Source organism: Notolepis coatsorum, assembly GCF_963971535.1.
Source record: "Notolepis coatsorum genome assembly, chromosome: 20".
In the NCBI taxonomy this organism is placed as follows: Eukaryota; Metazoa; Chordata; class Actinopteri; order Aulopiformes; family Paralepididae; genus Notolepis; species Notolepis coatsorum.
This window is the reverse complement of record NC_140184.1, coordinates 48,020,857-48,042,047: the sequence shown is the minus strand read 5'-3', so window position 1 is coordinate 48,042,047 and position 21,191 is coordinate 48,020,857. Positions and strand designations below refer to the sequence as shown.

The following is a 21,191-nucleotide window of genomic DNA, read 5'->3' as shown; positions in this document are numbered from 1 at the left end:
GGCAGGCTCTCTGGACTGGAGGGGGAATGCGGCCAGGCTGGGGAGCTGGAGGGGGAATGGGACCAGCCTGGGCAAACGGATCCTGACAGTAACCCTGTCAAAACAGCAGTCAACGTGTATATTTTCAGCACTACGTTTGTTTACCAATTATTTTAAGTGTAATTAGCTAAATTCTGAGTTGATAAATATCCCGGCGGAAACCTGATGAATTAGACAGAAATAAAGGAAGCTGGCATATGTGTGTGTAGTCTTTTGAAAGAAGAGACCCAGGGCTTTCGATGGGCTTTCGAATTTCATAAAACTACACTTCCCAGCTCACGCGAGCCCCCGTCAATCATCGGGACTTCTAGTTTGAACTTTTTATTTTTTTGTGTGTGTTATTTTCGGGATCATAATCTCACAGGTCGAACAAACCTGAACATTATTGCGATAAAATAGAATGTAGTTAGTTGCTTTACCTCTCTGTGAACGTCTAGCAAAAAAACTGGTTGCAATCTGATGAAAATTGGCGGCGCTATTTACATTATAAAAGCAATAACTATACTTACAGTAGATTTCATTCACGGTTTTGGCTGCCCTGTCAGGAGCACCTGGTGGTACTAAATCTAGATTGAACTCTGCCATTGGAAAGAGGAGATTTGGCCCGATCCATAGATGTGTGACTTGGCCATAATAAGGTCATTTATAGGCCTGATATTCTATATTCATATTTCAAATTGCATGTGTCCAGATGGCAAAATACAGTACTGTATCTACAAAAAACCCTGTAAATCATCTGCCCTTTATTCATTTGCTTAGATTTTTTTGTACACTTGATCTCTTATCTCTGCTGAATGAGCTCAGTGGCAATTTTTTAAATGTTCACGTCTGATCAATGTTAGCATGGTGTTATTCATCGTCAAAGATGAAAAAAGAAAAGAAAAGACATTTAAAATGTATATTCTCCTTTGGTTCATTACAATTTACTCAAGCCTAGTAATAGACACAATATTTCTGACACTGCAGAATACATTCCCTGATTCCCTAGATACCAAGAACATGCAAATGGACCTTCTAGAAGTGGAGCAATCTTCCATTTACTTAGTTATGTATTTTTAGGCGGATTTTCTGAAAATATGGCTAGGGCTTAACACTTTCCGTGCCACTCACGAGATTTCTCTGGTTTTTTTATAGGTGGTTGCGTGCCACTCACGAGATTTCTCGGAATTTTTTATTTTTAATTTTTTTTCGATCTGAAACATTATTGCATCACCCGAGCCTACCCGAGTATAGCCGAGCTGCGCCGGTGATCACTGTGGAAAAAAGCGCCCCCTGTCGTCTCCCAGATGACATGTGATTTTGGAATGGACTCAATGAAAATGAATGGGGAAAAAAATCCGGTACTCCACATTTTCCAGTTCACTGATCCAGCCGGGGTTACCACAGTTCATTCTGGAGCCTCAGATCCCCGCGGATCATGGAGATCTACAGTCTCGCGTTGGATCCATACACTTATCGATTTTTTCGAATGGTGATCAGGAATTGGAATATACCAGTTGGATACCATCTGATGTCAGGTAAGGACTCTATGTTATCAGTGGTAGGATAATCAGAGTAAGTTTGATGAAGTTATAAGCTGTTTTGTGAAATGTCTTCTTTCGGTTTCACTGTAAAAGTCTGTGAGGAAATCAACGGATCGATTATCAGTGCGCGGCCGTAATGTGCTTGCGTGCACGTATAATATTGATCATCTAGCGTTTATTTGAAAACGATTCATAAAAAGGCAGACGAATATCAACGTTGTGGAATATTCCACTAAAAGACGATTTTCATAGAATGCTCCAGAATGAGCTGTTTTTATATCAAAACGGGGGCTTTTCTAACTGCTCTGAAATGGAAACGACGCGATAAAAAACCAATCTGCCTTCACAGCACTGACTGGAAAATAGTCTTTGATAATGCGATGGGCAGATTAGACACATAGCCATAATTTAAAACATAGATTAGGCGATATTAACGTTAACATTGGCGCCGATGGTGGCATTCAAGCGGTAAAACGGAAAACCAGGCGTGGCGCTCAAAGTGTTAAGAGGTTAATATATTTTCTCCTGGAAGTGCTGTTCTGTTATCTGCCACCAGGAGTCGCAAAGAGTCTGCCATTCTGGTGTGTTGGCAGGCCGACTATCTGTCAATCTCATTGTACTGTATATATATCTAATCTATCCATTAAAAACATTTATCCCAGTGAATCTCTTAGTTACATCAATGTTGGAACTGTCTCATATGTGTAAGTTAACTCTCATCTTGTTATCTACCAGGATAATGCTTAGTTGTAAATTGATCAATCTAGCATGATATATGCACAAAGACAATTACTCGCTGCATGTTACTTCTCATTTTAAAATGTAGCAAAAAAATTAAATATTATACGCAAGACACATTTAAACTAAACAAAAACATATGACTGTGTGGGAAGCAGGAAGAGAAGCCGATGATGCACAATAGAGAGCATCCTGACTGGCAATATCACCTCCTGGTTTGGGAATAGCACCGCACAAGACCGTAGCAGACTACAGAGAGTGGCCCATTCAGCCGAACGCACAATTGGAGGGGGGCTTCCCACTCTCCAGGACATTTACAACAAGCGGTGAATGGGTAAGGATAAGATAATTATCAAAGACTCCAGCCACCCAAACAACTGCCTCTTTGAACTGCTGCGGTCAGGCAAGCGATACCAGAGTCTCATGGCAAGCACAGAGAGACTCAGAAGAAGCTTCTATCCTCAGGCCATCAGAATGCTAAATGACAATAACACTATGTAACAACCATCAAATGCACACACAGCACACACATCCACACGCACACACTCACTTTAAACAAACAACTCACTGCAGCACCCACTTTAGAACACCTAAACACACTTTATATTTATTGGTAAAGAATTTGCACTACAACCCATACCTCATTACACCTTACTGTAAATTGTACCTAAATTGTACCTCATCCCATTTCTGCTTTGCACTGTATAGTATATTGTATTGTAACTCAGTTACTTCTACTCTGCATTGTACATTGTATATATGTACTGAACACTTTTGTCCACGTACTTGACTTCTATTTTATACTTGCTATACTTATTTTATACTTATCTATTTTTCTATCTAGCACAGTCTCTGGAGCGTAAAAGAAAGAGGCATTTTGTATAAAAGTATTCTGTACTTCTGTATGACAACTAATAAAGAAACTTGAAACTTAAATCATCACTCACTGTCAGACAGAGTGGACTCTTCTATGGTGCTGCTGAAGGGTCCGACCACGTCCAGCCCTTTGGACTGCACTGCTAGCCTGTAGCGGGTGAAGGGCTTCAGCAACCCCAGCATGACCTCCTGAGAGGAGCTGCAACAAGAGAGAGAGAGAGAGAGAGAGAGAGAGAGAGAGAGAGAGAGAGAGAGAGAGAGAGAGAGAGAGAGAGAGAGAGAGAGAGAGAGAGAGAGAGAGAGAGAGTTGGATCCTCCCTGCACTGGTACTGTCAAACGAAGGACACTCTAATGGAAGTGCAACAATATAACAAGCAACACATACAATGATTGGCTGCCAGACCGTTCCTTGTGGCTTTTGACAGCTGAAAAGTTTTATATATATATAATAATTTCAGTTAGTAATTCCCATTGGGGATGCGGGGTAATAGTGCATCGGTGCAGTAACCATTCGGGATGCACAATAAACTAAATCAGCCGATGATAGTGATTTTCCCCATATATCGGTATCGTCTGATGAGAAACACTGGGCAGATATATATTGGCAAAGAAATATCAGCTGGTGATAGTGATTATTTTATTGATTGCATCGGTCAGATAAGCAAAATTGAGGATTAATTATCTGTCTAGCTGATGTGTGGCCTGCAATAGCAACTCATGTGCAGCTGTCATCCTCGCTATGGTGTTCAGATCGCAATGGTGTTCAGATCATTATGGTGTTCAGATCGCTATGGTGTTCAGATCATTATGGTGTTCAGATCGCTATGGTGTTCAGATCATTATGGTGTTCAGATCGCTATGGTGTTCAGATCACTAAGGTGTTCAGATCATTATGGTGTTCAGATCACTATGGTGTTCAGATCGCTATGGTGTTCAGATCGCTATGGTGTTCAGATCACTATGGTGTTCAGATCGCTATGGTGTTCAGATCATTATGGTGTTCAGATCGCTATGGTGTTCAGATCACTAAGGTGTTCAGATCACTATGGTGTTCAGATCACTATGGTGTTCAGATCATTATGGTGTTCAGATCACTATGGTGTTCAGATCACTATGGTGTTCAGATCATTATGGTGTTCAGATCACTATGGTGTTCAGATCATTATGGTGTTCAGATCTCCAGAGTGGGAAAAGTACAATAAAAAATTTAGCATTAATGTATTTGGTTGTGACCAGGGTTGAAATGAGTGCTGCCTGCCAGGCAAATGCTGGCAGACTGTAGCTGTGGCTGCAAGTATTTTGTACTTCAATTGAACATTTTATTTTTATTAAATCCTAATTCCAAATCAAGTTTCATTCCTCTGTTCTAACCTATAAATTGTGGTTTGGGAAAGCAAGATGGGTTGTGACGTGTTGTGGGCTGACTGACCTGGTGTGGTAGGGTTGTGACGTGACGTGTCGTGGGCGGACTGACCTGGTGTGGTAGGACACCAAGGAGGCGTTGGTGATGCCTGCAGGGCTGCAGCGCACTGTGTAGTTGATGATGCGCACACTATTGAGGTGCGGCCGCTCCCAGCGCATCCAAATGGAGGTGGAGCTGTTAGCTGTGGCCTGCACACTGCTGGGGGGCAGCGGAGGAGGACTCCCCATAGGCAATAAGGACGCTTCAACACACACACACACACACACACACACACACACACACACACACACACACACACACACACACACACACACACACACACACACACACACACACACGCACACACACACACACACACACACACACACGCACACACACACACACATTGTTAAATTGGTTGGCACTTCCAAACAAACACACATTTCCACATGAATATATACATTCAACCATGCATGCAAGAGTGCAATAATACACACACACACACACACATAGTTAACCTGGTCAGCACTTGCACATACTGTACACACAAACACAAACACACCGAGCAAGATAAATCTTACCTATTCCATGTGGTCTTTCTGTCCTGCCTTTCCAGACAGCAGCAGCTCCATCATTCTGCTTGTTGTAGGCCCACACCCTCACCTCATACTGTCTGTCTGAGACTGAGAGACAGACATACATACAGACATACAGACAGACAGGCAGATAGACAGGCATACAGACATACAGAGAGAGAGAGACATACAGACAGACAGAGATTTGATTTTGATTTGATTTTGATTTTATTTTATTAGGGATCCCCATTAGCTGGTGCGATAGCAACCAGCTAGTCTTCCTGGGGTCCACACACAAAAAAACACAAAAACAATCACCATTGCAAAAAAACAAAATTATTAAAAGTCAGTACACACAATGCATAATGAACCTACTGTAACAATTAATATAGCTAAAATTACATTAGTGTAACAAAAACAAAAAACCACTTTACAGTGTTAAAAACAATTTAAAAACAATTTAAGATTCTTTTTAAAAGTGAATCTACTGTAAATGCAGCAGAGGTTCCGAGGCAGGCCATTCCACAGAGTTAATGCTCTAAAAATAAAAGATCTCCCCAGAGCGCTGGTTCTAGGACCTGGCAATTCAAGCTGCCCACTACTGGAACCTCTAGTGTAATGCTCGTGCACAGTATTACTAAAAACAATCTGATTATGTATAAAAACAGGAGTCTTACTGCTCATGACCAACTTGAACAGCACAAGTATATTAAAAGACAATCTATTTTCAACGTTAAGCCAAGAGAGGCGGGCATGCATACGGCTCACATTAGACCTTAGTGAGACGCACAGACACAGAGAGAGAGACAAACAAAGATATAGAGTGGAAGACAACAGATACATACGTCAGATAGACCGTCATACAGTAGTTAGACATACAGTAGATTGAAAATGGTAGCAATAAGGCTACATAGATATAGCAAGTAAACATGACATGTAAGAAACTATAGAAGGAGTGTTAGTGTGGTCATGGTCAGGTATCTTCAGGTTATCCAATCGGGCCCTATGTGCAAAATATTTGGACACCCCTGAATCTAGATTCTGTATTTTTCTCCCTCTGTGATTATCTGATTATCTGGCACTTGGTATTTGTGCATATAGGCCTACAGTATATGTCTTTAATCTATCAAATAAATGTTCGATATTCAATACATATTTCAATTGTAAATGATTTTTAGATTAGATTCTGAAAAACTAAAAGAAACGCAGCATCTATCCTCCACATGGGTTTTTGCTTTGTTACACAAACACAACATCACTTAAATTTCATAGCGGATTGAAAATCCATTCTCCAAAGGGAGGTGCTTTTTATTATGAAATTATGGTGTTGTGCTTATGTGGAGTTGTGCATTGCCATGAACGAAAAAAAATAAAAATTTAACGAAAATCAAATGCAAGCATAACTCTGAAGCTGAAATGATTCAACAACAACTGCATGGCAATGATGACAGAGGTTTCGGAACCCAACTCAGGTGTGGAGAGAGTGATTTCCATCACAACAATCTGCAAAGCCCCTGTTTGGAAATACAGACTGCCAAATCACGCAACCTGGAGACACTAGCAACTTGAAGACACATCTCAAAAACATGCACCCAAATGAGTTCGTCCAGATGTCCGGAGTAACTCCATCCATATATGTAGAACAATGAATAGATAGGAAATAGGCTGCATTAGTGGGCTGAGCTGAGATCATGTACTTGTTGTTTGAGAATCAACTGCTTTTGTTGTTGGAAGTTATGTTTCCTGTGATATTTTTTATTATTCCTTATCAGCCTACTCATTTACCATGGCTATTTTTTGTTTTGTTTTATCTACTTTTTCTCCCCATTTTTCAATTTTTTTCTCCCATCCCAATTTTGTATTGTCCAATTCTACCCTCCCCTGTCTCGAACATTGTTAGACCATGCCTCCCACTGGTCGGCTGCAATGTGGACGAAGCCTTGCATCACGTGTCCCCTCCGGTACACGAGGAGGCAGCCGTCGCATCTTTTCACCTGCACAGCGCAATCTCTCAGTGGCGAGGAGTAACGCGTGGGAGGCTCACGCTGCCCCGATACTTCCTGATTCTGCTGTACAGGCGCACCAACCGACCTGTAGGAGTGGCTGTCCACAACATCCGATCCCCACCCACCGGCTTTCCCACCCCCTAATACTGCCAATTGTATTAGTATGAACGACCAGCCAAGCCGGAAGCAACGCCGAGAGCCCAGCATGTCCTGCGTTAGTGGCGAGAGCGCCTTGCGGTTCAAATAACAAACTCAGCAAGACCGACGGCTTCTCAGTTACAGTGGGTGACAATATTGTCACAAGGAAAGACGAAATTACCTACCTGGGTTCCATCCTAGAGGCAAATCTTTCCTGTGAAAAAATGGCATCCAATGTAATAAAAAAAGTCAACCAACTAACTAGATTCTTGTACCGGATCTCCTCTCTGGTAAACAAGAATACCCTGAAGACTCTGGCAGGAGCACTCATTCAAGGGTACTATGACTATGCGTGCACCTCATGGTACCAAAGCACCTCAAAGGCGCTTAAAACAAAATTACAAACATCACAAAACAAACTGGTCAGACTACTACTTGACCTGAACCCCAGAACCCACCTCACCCCTGCCCACTTTGACAACCTAGGATGGCTTAGAGTAGACGACAGAGTACAGCAACTTGCAATGGGCCTGGTCTACAAGATACACTATACGACCGGGGTGCCCATGGCATGTACATGTCAAAATACTTCCCAAAGGTCAGTGAATACCACAACCACTACACCAGAGGAAGCTCAACAAATCATGTTAAACCCAGATTCGGCTCAAACAAGGGACTAAACACGTTTCGCAATTATGCCACAACAATGTGGAACGCCCTACCCAAAGCTGTAAAGGAATGTGAATCCCTGCCCACATTCAAAACCGCTCTTAAAGAGCACCTACGGGAGGCTGCAATTCGAAACTGGCCACCATAAATGCCCAAAACCCCCACCACCTCCTAATAGACAGTCTCCTCCCCACCGCATGTATTCCCTCCCCGCCGTATGTATATTTATCTCCCACCCACCCACCCCCTCCTAATGTACAGTCCCCTCCCCATCATATGTATATACTCTGTCAGGATCTAGGGGTAACAGTACTGTATATTGGAATACCGTTTATGTCACAAATGTATCAGTACTAAATACCTATATGTCCCTATGCCATAAATGTCATGTATGTTGTGTATGTCATAAATGTCTATATGAATTGAAAATGGGGGACCCTGATGGAAACAAGACAAACGTCTTTCTCAGGTCTGCATCCCCTTAACAATTGTATGTATTGAGCCGTACTGTATTGTACCCATTCTGCAATCTGTTAAATAAAGTTTTCATTCATTCATTCATTGCCCACTGCGCCACTTAGCCGCCCCACCATGGCTATTTCTTGATTGGCTGATTATCTGCTATTTTGTAACTGATGGATGAATAAAAGATTTAGAAAGTGCAGGCTTTGATGTCATTGCCTGCAGCCAGAGCATTATTCATAGCATCAGGAGCAACAGAGCGGTCTAATGTTTACAAAGGTAGTTAATGGTATCAAGCTAACTGGCTAAACTAGTTACATTAGCTGAGACTCAACAGCAGTGAAAAGTCCCCTGCGTCACTGCTGTTTCATGAACTGTTCATAAATCCATTTTCCGGCATTTTCCGCTCTATATGCTTCTAGCAAGTGTAAGGCTTGTCTTGCTGAGGTCCCTGTGGTTTGATAATTTCTCATTCCATAGCTCAGAGCGTTTCTCATTGTATTGGTTTGCCCTCTTGTGGATATAACACACAATAACAGAGTCTGAAAGCTAATTCTGACATGTAATTCAATTCCTTGATTCTGGCAAAGGTTTGATGCAAGCTACAGTAGCATAGCTTAGCACAAATGAATGGAAGCGGATACGGACCACTAGCCTAGTGTACAACTCAGCTAGACTAGCTGGTCCATCACCGCTTCCATTCATTTGTGCTCGAAAGTTATGGAAAAAATAGTCTACGAACAGGTCCTAATTTATGCAAATGACATATCATCAGCTTGTGACTGCAACTTGTTCCTGTTCGCAGACGACTCAGCCCTGCTGGTCTCTGACAGGGACAAGTTGCAGGTTGAAAAAGCCCTCAGCTCTGAACTCGGCAGAATCTGCACCTGGCTCGCTGATAACAAACTATCATTACACCTGGGTAAAACAGAATACATGCTCTTTGGATCAAATAGCAAACTCAGCAAGGCCAACAGCTTCTCTGTTACAGTGGGTGACATTATTGTCACAAGGAAAGATGAAATGACCTACCTGGGTTCCATCCTAGAGGCAAATCTTTCCTATGACAAAATGGCAACCAATATAATAAAAAAAGTCAACTAACGAACAAGATTCTTGTATCGGATCTCCTCTCTGGTAAACAAGAATACCTTGAAGATCCACGGCGTACGACGTTATTGAGATCATATTTCATTTTTCGCCATGGTGTTCATAATTCCGCCACCCAGCCTCGGCTGAGACAGTGGGACTCGGCACAACCGTGCAGCGCTTCAATACCGCCGCCTGGTGGATGATCGGGCGAGTTACTACCGGAAATGGATCTCTGGTGATCTCGGTGCATCTGGGAATTCCGGCCGGCAGTCACATATTGTTGCGGGACTCTAGACACACATCCGTGTATATGGATCGCTGCCATAACTCAATAATCGATATGATTTGGGCGTCTATTGCGCCATACAAACCGGAAATGGATCTAGTCGATCGACGTCAAATAAGTGGGATCTTTTTCCTCCAGTCTCATCGGCGAACGGTAAGAGGACAGTAACGTTACTTTTAGCTTGATGGTTTATTCAAGGAATTATAAACGACCCCCCCCCCCCCCCCCTTTCATCCGCGCATGATGAGTCATAACGTTTAGGATCGTATTCAGTTGGATTTTTTTATATAGCATGTATCGCGAATAAACTGCAATCGATAATCTATATTATGCGTTTAGGCCTATAACAAGCGTTCTAGGAATTACTGCAGAAAACGATAAAAGCATACTTATATTCTAGACGGTATTTTCGTATGAATATATGAATGAAAAAGTATAACGGTCCTACATCCTGAATGATAGATAATCTATGTTGAATAGTAATGTCAATTTAGCAATACAATTTAAAAAGTTATAGCCCTGCAAAGAAGGTGAACATCTCCATAGGCTTAAGGTGCTCCCATAGTCGAGCGGACTGTACATGGACTGGACTCTGCGGATGTCCACTGGACTCTTTGAGCTTTCATAGTCGAGCGGATCTCCGCGGACCAATTTCCTACATGTCTCGCGCCAGTTTACACCAGTTTACACCTCGCGCCAGTTTGTGTGATACCAAGTGGGCGCCGCGGACGTCCGCGCGTCAGAAAATAGGAGCTTTGCACTTGTACTCTGCTTTTGGTCTGCTTTGAGTACCCTTTGGGTCAGCTTTGAGCCCACAGGAGTCTGCTCCGTGTACGGTCCGCTCGACTATGGGAAGGGCTTTAGACTGGTGGCAGTGATTATACATTGATGGCGTGGCAGTTAATGTGTTAATTGAAAATGGGGGACCCCGATGTAAACAAGACGAAAGTATTTTTCTGGTCTGCATCCTCTTAGCAGTTGTTTTGTATTGAGCCGTACTGTATTGTACCCATTCTGCAATCTGTTAATAAAGTTTTAAATCAATCAATCAATGCTAAGCTAGGCTAGCTTGCAGCCGAATAGCTTTCTACTGAACGCAGTAAAAAGGAAATTGGTATCCATGACTCCGGAGAAGACGGTAAGCACATTTCCCATAATGTTGACGTGTTCCTTTAACATAAATATATTAGTTCACAAAATGATATTCAGAAATGTAAATAACATTGTAATTCAAATTTTCCAGATCCAAATCACTCGGATGTCCACATTCATCTGCGTTTTGAACCATGCTGACAGAAAGGCTGCAAAAAAAAAAAAAAAAAAAAAAAAAAAAGGCTGCAGCCCCTGGTTTACCTAGGCCAGAGAACTGGTGATGTCTACTCTTCTTCTTGAGCCTGACGGTCCTGTGTCCATACAGGCGGTCCTGTGTCCTCCTCTCCCCATTGGTCTGTTCCTCGGCCTCCACCTCTCTGCAGGAGAGCTTGTAGCCAGAGATCTGCGTTTGATTGGGCGAGGGCTGCCATGTCACGTTGAGGGCGTTCATACTGGCTTTTACTGTCATCTCCGTGGGGGCAAAGATCACTGGTTGAAACCGGGGGAAGAAAAACAAACACCAGGCCCACACCATGAAACATGAAACTATGGCTGCATGGGAAGATTCCCACGGGCACTTCACCACAAAAAAATATTACGTTTATTTTGCACATTATCTCACACACATCCAAAAACTCTAAACGGTTTTGCACACATTCATTTAGTTCACACATTTATTCCTCGATGACATCACTGGTGGCCATATTCAAACTAATTTCCTCTCAATAACTGTGAAATTAAATTAATGTGTGCAAAACTGAGTTTTTGGATTGTGTGTGAGTTCATGTGCAAAATAAAGAAAATATTTGGTGAAGTGCCCCTTTAATTGAGTCTATAACTGATAGCTTGATGCTGAAATTATCCATGACTAAATGCATTGTTGTAAGGTATATTAACTAAAATGTGACATTCTTTTCTTGCTGTATGTGTGTGGGAATGGTCAGTCGCTGAGTAACAGCTGTGCAAAGCATACTGTAGAAAGAATTGACAACGCCAACACGAGCGTGGTGTGAGCATCGGGGATGATGGTATTCAGAGCACTCCATCTCTTAGACCTCTATGTGGTGTGTGTGTTTCTGCTGTAATAGGTAACCAGGCTATGTGTTTTCCGTACCCATAAGATGTCCTCAAAAGTATATAAAATCTGTATTCGATATGATCTGTGGATTCAGATAAGTATCTAAAATAGGGATCCCCCGATCACGTTTTTTGCCACCAATACCGATCACCGATCGTCGTGAGCCATATCGGCCGATACCGATCCGATACCGATAGTTTTTGATTAAATTTTTTTTTAATTATTTTATATACATTTTTTTTCTTTTTTTATAAAATGTATACACTATATAATTAGACTTGTACTTGTATTATCTGCGAGACATCGCCACCACGCAACAAGCTCCACTGTCTGTGTGTACTCTAGTAGCCTCCAGCTACGGCCAGGATTCTCCGGAGCTGCAGCTGGACCCTATACTCGAGTAGCCTGCAGCTACGGCCAGGATTCTCCGGAGCTGCAGCTAGACCCTATTGATCATATTCAACAACATGCCCTCAGCTCGAATACGCATCGAATGAGTGTTATAAAACATTGATATCAGGAGCTATCTGTGGCTACTGCTGGCCGGCTATATAACGTTGATACAGCGCCTCAGTGAACTATTTAGTTCAGTGGGACATTTCGTTTTGAACAGTGAGCTGGCGTCAGCTAACATGAGCTAGCTGAGGTATCATACACGTCTCTACTAGACTTGCTGGAGCGTTTGTTGATGTCAGGAGCTATCGGTAGCTGGCCGGCTAGATACCGTTCGGTTAGACAATGCCTCATCATGTATTGGACTGGAAGTGAATGGTTGACTGGGTCATTTTGTAACGGTAGCTAACGTTAGCTAAGGGAGACGCCGTCCTCCCGTCCCACTAGACTAGACCCGTGTTTACATGCGCGCGGGAGGGGCTGGAGGGAGGAGCAGACGCCGCACAGCTCCCGGTGTCTGAGACAGAACTCAGCGAGACGAGCGAGTGAGATCGGTTTTGACGATCGGCGAAAATAAAGCATTATCACCGATCACCGATCGCATATTTATACTGATTATCGGCCGATAACGATCGGTGGCCGATCGATCGGGGCATCCCTAATCTAAAACATATGTGTCAGGGGCGTGGCGCTAAGGCCCTCCCACAGGGCTTTAGGGCTGAGCCCAAACGTTCAAAGGTTCTGACCTTCGTTCGTTACGTTGGCATTAGAATCTTAATTAATGGGTTTGAACCTTTTTTCTTTCTTTTTTTTTTTTTCTTTTTTTTTGATATTTTCAGTTTTTTATTTATTTATGTATGCTGTCTCTATGTGTTCGGGAGACTCAGGTGCATAAAAACCTGATTATAATCATGTCTGCCACAACCACAGTGCGAGCTGTGAATTACGCGAAGGGGAGCATTATGGCAGGCCCGGTACCAAATGATCTACGGCCAGGTACCAGTCCTCGACCCAATGGTTGGTAGGGATGGGTACTGAATCCAGTACTTTTTTTTCTTTTTTTTAACATTTTTTTTTAGCATTTATCGCTTTTCTGGTCAAGCATGACCGACAGAAACAGGTTGAAATGGGATGTAGAGCAGGGGAAGACATTCTGAGAAATGACGGCGGGTCCGGGAATCGAACTTGTGTCCCCCAGATCCGTGACGAGCACGGTTTTCCCCGACGCAGAAATAGCGCCGAGATATGCGGTGAGCTACGGGAGCTCCCCCTGAATCCAGTACTTTTAAGGGTATCGACCGAATTAATGTTTCTCTGCATATTTTCACACCGCCAAATAAAGTACTGGGCCCGTTCTCTGGGAATGGATTTTGGTGAGTCTCCTCTCCTCTCCTCTCCTTTCTGTGCGAGTAGCCACTCCCCTCAGACTCCACTCCCCTCAGACTCCACTCCCCTCAGACTCCACTCCCCTCAGACTCCACTCCCCTCAGACTCCACTCCCCTCAGACTCCACTCCCCTCAGACTCCACTCCCCTCAGACGCAACTGTAGTTTTTTCACACAGTGAGGAAAATAATACTGTCAGACAATCTAACAATAATTAACACATTTACAAGTCATATTACTCTGAACAAGAACTACTGAACAAGAACTCTGAACAGCCACCGGGCCAACAGGCTACTGACTGACATCATGGTCACGTAAATAAATTCTTGTTAAAGTTATATTGTATAGTATAGGATTATTTTAAGTCTATTTGTTGTATTGCAATGTATTGTATTTGTATGTATATAATTTATAATATATATATATATAATAATAATTATCAAACAAGTATTGCAATGTATTGCACACTACTATGGTTGAGGAGCCAATGAAAACAAGCATATCTCATGTTTTCGGAATGTATGTACATTCTAAAAGCTGTGACAATAAATCTATCTATCTATCTATCTATCTATCTATCTATCTATCTATCTATCTATCTATCTATCTATCTATCTATCTATCTATCTATCTATCTATCTATCTATCTATCTATCTATCTATCTATCTATCTATCTATCTATATTAAGTTTTAGGAGACATAGAGAACATTTCAAAGCACTCAACATTGCCAATATCTCCATTTCAACCTATTTCTGAATTGCACAAATTTTTCTCGACAGTACTGAACCATAGAAAATATTTAGGAGCACATTATTTGCATGATTAAAAATGATGGTTCGAACGCCCGTTCAAAAAACCCTGGCGCAGTTCGAATCCCAAAAACAGGCTTCGGGGACAGCTCTACAGGGCTTCATTGTATAAACTAACAAGAAGCCAATGTGGAGTCAAAGCTGGATCACCCAATCAATAGGCTACCTGTCACTGGACACTGCTTCAGGTGTTTATCTTTGACTATGTGACCGATGCAAACAATAATAGCTTCTACTTTTTCCACTTGATAGGTCTGACTTTGTGAGTGGCAGTAGATTTCACAAATTCAAGCAGCCTTTGCGTTTCACTGTACAAAACCCACTGTACGATTGGTATTGGATGGGCCAGGTGTGTGTGTGTGTGTCTCATGAAACAAGGCGGGGCTCGCAACTCACTTTTGATGCTCCAAGGTGTTTTACAGTTTTTCTCAATTGCTTTGGTGCATTTCTCTGATCAGAATTAAAGTTCTCATAACTGTTAGTGCATTTCTCAAAACAATTAGTACAAACTGCAAAACCTAGTTGATAACCTGCAGAAGCGTGTCACTTGCTCAAAATGGATAGTTCATTCCTCAAAAGCAAGTATTCATGTCAATGAAAGTGTCACTGTCATCAAAATGAAAAGTCCTGACACCATTGTTTATGCACAAGATAGTCAAATGGCTTTGTCATGTTTTCATTATGACAGATCACTCTGTAAATGTTTTCCAATGCAAAAAAGTCAGATATTGGTGACATTACCAAAATGTTTGTATGTAATGACTCAATCAATGGAATGAGGACTATTAGTTTTATAGGGAATGACTATTCAGCAGTCATAAGTATAGTTCATTTTGACTGACATGACATAAGCAAATGATAATGTTATAAAACAGCAGAGAATTGTATGAAAGCAATTGATGCATGTCCAAAAGCATTTGCAATTTGTTCGGAGGAATGAGAAACTGCTACTATGATGTGCACAAATGACAAAATGTTGTGGAGGTTGAACTAACAGTTATGAGAACTTTAATTCTGATCAGAGAAATGCACCAAAGCAATTGAGAAAAACTGTAATTGTGACAAAAAATAGCAGATACAACGTTTCGACCCTTCCGGTCTTTTTTCCGGTATGTGTGTGTGTCTCACCCATGCTGTGGGTGCTGTGGTTGTAGTGGGCCAGCGTGTGGTGCAGTGCCCACTCGGAGGGGACGCCAAAGCCCGCAGCCGTGCCAGCCGCCATCCTCAGTCGGTATGCCTGGTTGGGCTGAAGTTCCCTCAGGGTGAATTGAGTTTCATTACCCCCCACCTCCACTGAGAACACTCGCTCTGCTGTGGGAACACACACACACACACACACACACACACACACACACACACACACACACACACACACACACACACACACACACACACACACACACACACACACACACACACACACACACACACACACACACACACACACACACACACACACACACACACACACACACACACACACACCACACACACACACACACACACACACACACTGAGATAACGACTCCCAGTTTGTGTTCTGGTGAACACTGTATTCATCCACAAACATAATACGCACTGAATATATTATTCCAACTATACAGACATCCCTCAAGGACAGCTTTCCATGTGAGTAATCTTGTTTCTTGCTCAGATATTGCAGACTGCTCCCCACTGGGACTGCCTTTCTAATACAGTCTTTGTATTGTATTGTCTTAGACCCTTGCTGGGTCTATGTGTTCACAGCTTCCACCATGCTGCAATGGCATGGGTTTTTCTTTCTTTATTATGGTTGTATTTTGGTTACAACAATAATGTTCCCAGGTCAGGTTTGACCCGGTGTGGTAGATTTGGGTAATGTGCTCCAGATCGTTCTATCGTCACCCAGATGTATAGGCCAATTATAGCTGGTAGGGTGAAAGCTGGCAAGTATTTCATACATCCATCGTTAAATTGTATGAAATGTATGCAAATTTAGACATATAGACAAGCATTTATTTTAAAATATTTTGTATCCGGCTGCAAGCTAGCCTAGCTGAGCACAAATGAATGCAATCGGATACGGACCAGCTAGCCTAGCTGTTGGCCAAAAACACCTATCTCAGAGTTTTAAGCTGTCCATTAATTTGCAACTGGATAGCTTTCTACTGAACTCACAGAGAGGAAATTGGTAGCTAGCTATCTTCTTGTCTGACTCTAGAGAAGCTGGTAAGTGCATTTCCCATAATGTTGGCGTGTTCCTTTAAAATTTGTCACAGTCTCTCCTCTTCATGTTTCCACCCAGGTCCTGCAGATGTCCTTGTGTCTCCCCCTAGTCTCTCCTCTTGTGTTTCCACCCATGTCCTGCAGATGTCCTTGTGTCTCTCCCTAGTCTCTCCTCTTGTGTTTCCACCCATGTCCTGCAGATGTCCTTGTGTCTCTCCCTAGTCTCTCACATCACACACGCAGACACTGTATTAAAAAGGTGAAGCAGCGCCTCTACCACCTGAGACAACTCAGGAAATTCAGAGTATCAGGGGGAAGATACTCCAGTCCTTCTACTCTGGGGCTGTGGAGAGCATCCTGACTGGGAACATCACTGCCTGGTTTGGCAACGGCACTGCCCAGGACAGGAAGGCTCTACAGAGAGCAGAGCGCACTACGGGTATTGCACTACCACCCCTGTAGGACTTATACAACAGGAGGTGCAAATCCAGAGCCTGCAGAATAATGAAGGACCCTCACCACCCCAACAATAGCCTGTTCAAGCTGCTGCGGTCAGGCAAGCGCCTCCGCATACATGCAGCAAGAGCAGAGGGACTGACGCACGAATCCCACCAGGCGCAGGCGTAAGCCCGCGTGGGTTTCGTGCGAGAACAGCGCGCGTGGCCGTCCACACCGAGTCCGACTTCAGAGCGGGCGAACGTGCACAGAGGAAGGCACATTTACATTGGAACAGCTGTAAATATCTAGTCTATATGCGAAGTCAGTCCCCGTTTGAAGATTTCCAGTTCCAGTGTTCTATTGTCCATTTTGCATGTATAATCAGTTATTATATAATTAATTAGAATGTTAGAATACATTTTAGAATGATGAAATCAGTGTGTCTGTACTCCTGAAAAAGTATAGTATGGTTTATTTGTATTGGGAAAGATACAGACACATTAGCTGGTTGAACAACATCTATATGTGTGGTAATAATGCAGATATTGAGTGTATTTCTGTGAAAATGTGCATGGCGGACGCCTCTGAATCCAACCAAAGCGATTAAATTCACTTCCCGCCAGCGAGTTGCCCGCGCGAGGCCGGTGTGAACAGCGACGCCTGTTAACATGGGAGCGAAAGTGAAGCGCTGATCACCCGCCCGCCTCACGCTTTGAGCCCGCGCCTGGTGGGATTCATGCGTCAGCTTCTTCCCCCAGGCCATCAGAACACTGAACACTGATCTCTCCACACACAAGCACACATGACCACACACACAAACACACACACACACACACACACACACATACACACACACACACACACACACACACACACACACACACACACACACACACACACAGTCATTTTTATTTAATTTTTTATAAATCACTTAAAAAAAACATAACTGTATGTTTTTCTATAGTATAGTTAGTATAGTATAGTTATATATAGTATAACTGTATATTGTATAGTATTGTATATATGACTCATTACCTTTCATGTGTAAGCTTAGCATTGTATTGTATTTTATCTTAGTACTAGTATCTTTATCATGTCTATTTTACTATCTATTCTATTTTATTCTATTATTATTTGTATTTTTTTGCATGTATCGTGTATATAAATCTCTTGAATCTTGAATCTGTATATATCGATATAGACATTCCAGTGACCTTCTACCTCATACTGGACATGAGCACCACCGGTCCCATGGAACAGCTTCATATCGCCTACTGTCTGACCTGCAGCGCCGAACCATACCTGCTCTGCCTCAACCTATTCTGAGTGGTTTATCCTGCCCCCCCGGGGAATATGGCCCTGAGCCATCGTCTTGTATCTCATCCTGTATACAAATGATTGCAGTAGTTCTTAGTTCTATTTATTACTTAATTTCACAATTCTCTTATATACTTTGATTCCATATACTCACTACATGTATTTATTGCTCCATATGCACACTACAAACATGGGAACCCTCTAACCCCTGTCCCCATTTCCCCATCTTTCTGAGTGGTTGTTTCATAGTGTTGACCAAGGTGGTGGATGTCTCGGGGTGATGGCCAAGATTGCAGTGACTATTCTACCCCCATATTGGTTATGTGCACCACTGAGATCATGGATCAGCTTCATACCGTCTTCTGTCAGACCCACAACATCTAAACCATGCCTGTTCTAGTTCACTGCTGGGTTAAGTACTTCTATTCTATTCACATAATGCTTACTACAATTATATATTCTATTCACATAATATGCTTACTACATGTATCTATTCTATTCACATATATGCTTACTACATGTATCTATTGCTATGTCTGCCCATCACAAACACGCAAACTGTCTAACGCCTGTCCCATCTCCCCGTCTCCCTGTGAGTGGATGTTTCGTGGTGATGACCAAAGTGGTGGACGTCCCGTGGTGATGGCCAAGAGGATACGATCCTCTCTACGTCGCCCCCATAACTCAAATGGATCCGAACGGAATACATATTCATGTGCAAACGGAATAGGACTGATATTTTGAGCGCCGAGCCTTGACATTTAGCCGTTATCCTATTTTCATACTAGTGCTTGTTTCCCTATGCTTTTTATTTTGTTGTTGCTGTTGTAGCTCTATTCTATTTCAATCTTTCAAAAATGCTCTTATGTACCCCAGTTGCTATTGCATGTACATATTTGTGTTTTATTACACATATATGTACATACATACCATCTATTTCACCTGTTTTATTCTCCACCCATTGATCATCCATCCATAGCAACACTACTATCACCGACATCTAAGAAGGGAGATCCCCCCTTGAACGGCCCTTCTAAGGTTTTCCCCCTCCACATTGCCTGTGGTGCTTTTTCCCTATTGCTAGGTTTTTAGTGAGTTGTTCCTTACCTTCGCTGGGGTATGTCTGGGAGTGTTGCATTTATTTATTTTACATTTTATTTTGGATTTCATGGTGTTTTTTGTTTTGTTCTTGATTTATTGTGATGTTTCTTCTTTTTTTTTTTTCTTTTTTTTTGGTCTTTTTCCCCCTCCATTTTCCTCCGATTTTTCTCCCATCCCAATGTTAGTCGTATGCCAATTCCCAGTCCCTTCCTGATCGCTGCGCACTTACCCCCCACAGTCAGATCATCTGGGAGAGTGGAGGCTACCACGTGCTTCCTCCGACACACGTCCAGCCAATCACCGCTTCTTTTCACCTGGCAGCGCGGATTCTCATTGAGAGGGCGTAGCGTGTGGGAGGACCACACTATCCCCCTCACGTCCAATCCGCGCTTAGCAGGCACCCCGACCGAACTGTAGGAGTCGCTGTTTACAACGACCCGGACCCACCCCGCCAGCTTCTCCCACCCTCTGATACAGCCAATTGTATCAGTGCAGACGGCCAGCCAAGCTGGTGACAACCCCGGAGCTGTGAGCTGGATTCGAACAGGCGAATCGAGCTCACAGCTCCGGGGCTGGTGACGAACGCAATCTCCGCTCGGCCACCTAACCGCCGTGATGTTTCTTCTTGACTTGTTGAGAGAAGACGTGTCCCTCCCATGGGGACATTAACGTGTGTTGTTGGGCCTTAGAAATACATTTGATTTGATTTGATTTGATAAGCATTGCCAACGTCAGTCAATGTTTGCTAGTCAATATTTAGGCGACTGTACATACAGTACAGTTATCTTCTACCAAAGCTTTCAGAAACCATACAATTCAGGGAATCATCAGCATGCATTCGGATTAACTCATGAACGTCAACTGAAATATTGAGAAGCAAACTCAGTTGTTAGGACTGTGTTCTTGTTAATTTCCGGCCAATTACATTAGGCCTACATTTCTCAACAACATTTAGCACAAAGCCCATTTAATGGCACAGGTCAGTGCTTACAGTAAATGGCAGTCAATAGGGGTCAACCAGCCTCAAAATGGTCTAGACGTTGGGTAACCGAATTTCCCCAAGAGGGATTAATAAAAGTTATCCTTATCCTTATCCTTAATTGGTGAGTGGGAACGTGGTCAACAGTGTTGTAGTGCTATTTTTGGAAGTAGATGGGGGCCCACCTAGGCAACAAATTAGCAACTTTTATGAACGCACATCACCAATCAAACCAAATGAGTCACATGTATTTGATTGAAAGATATTTTTTAATCAAATATAAAAATAAAAATAAATTCTAGTCAATATAAATTACCACTTGTCACATTGTATTTTCTCTATCATTGGACATCATATGTATGTATACTGTATATGTATTTATGTATGGAGCAATTGATGGATTGATATATTGATACTGATACATGAATGACAGCAACTGTGTGTGTGTGTGTGTGTGTGTGTGTGTGTGTGTGTGTGTGTGTGTGTGTGTGTGTGTGTGTGTGTGTGTGTGTGTGTGTGTGTGTGTGTGTGTGTGTATGTGTGTGTGTGTGTGTGTGTGTGTGTGTGTGTGTGTGTGTGTGTGTG

The 21,191-nt window shown here is 42.6% G+C and overlaps 1 protein-coding gene across 1 annotated transcript in view; it reads right to left on the bottom strand.

Moving 5' to 3' along the window:
• The window catches only part of igdcc4 (immunoglobulin superfamily, DCC subclass, member 4), a gene marked incomplete at its 3' end in the record, with an annotated part of 355,876 nt that overhangs the window by 104,600 nt on the left and 230,085 nt on the right, over positions 1-21,191 (bottom strand). The window contains exons 10-14 of the mRNA XM_084337406.1: positions 15,695-15,877; positions 11,160-11,387; positions 5,160-5,261; positions 4,651-4,840; positions 3,248-3,375 (exon numbers count right to left, since the gene is read on the bottom strand). Of these exons, the coding sequence (XP_084193532.1) occupies positions 3,248-3,375; positions 4,651-4,840; positions 5,160-5,261; positions 11,160-11,387; positions 15,695-15,877 (831 nt within the window). The remainder of the gene's footprint in view (positions 1-3,247; positions 3,376-4,650; positions 4,841-5,159; positions 5,262-11,159; positions 11,388-15,694; positions 15,878-21,191) is intronic.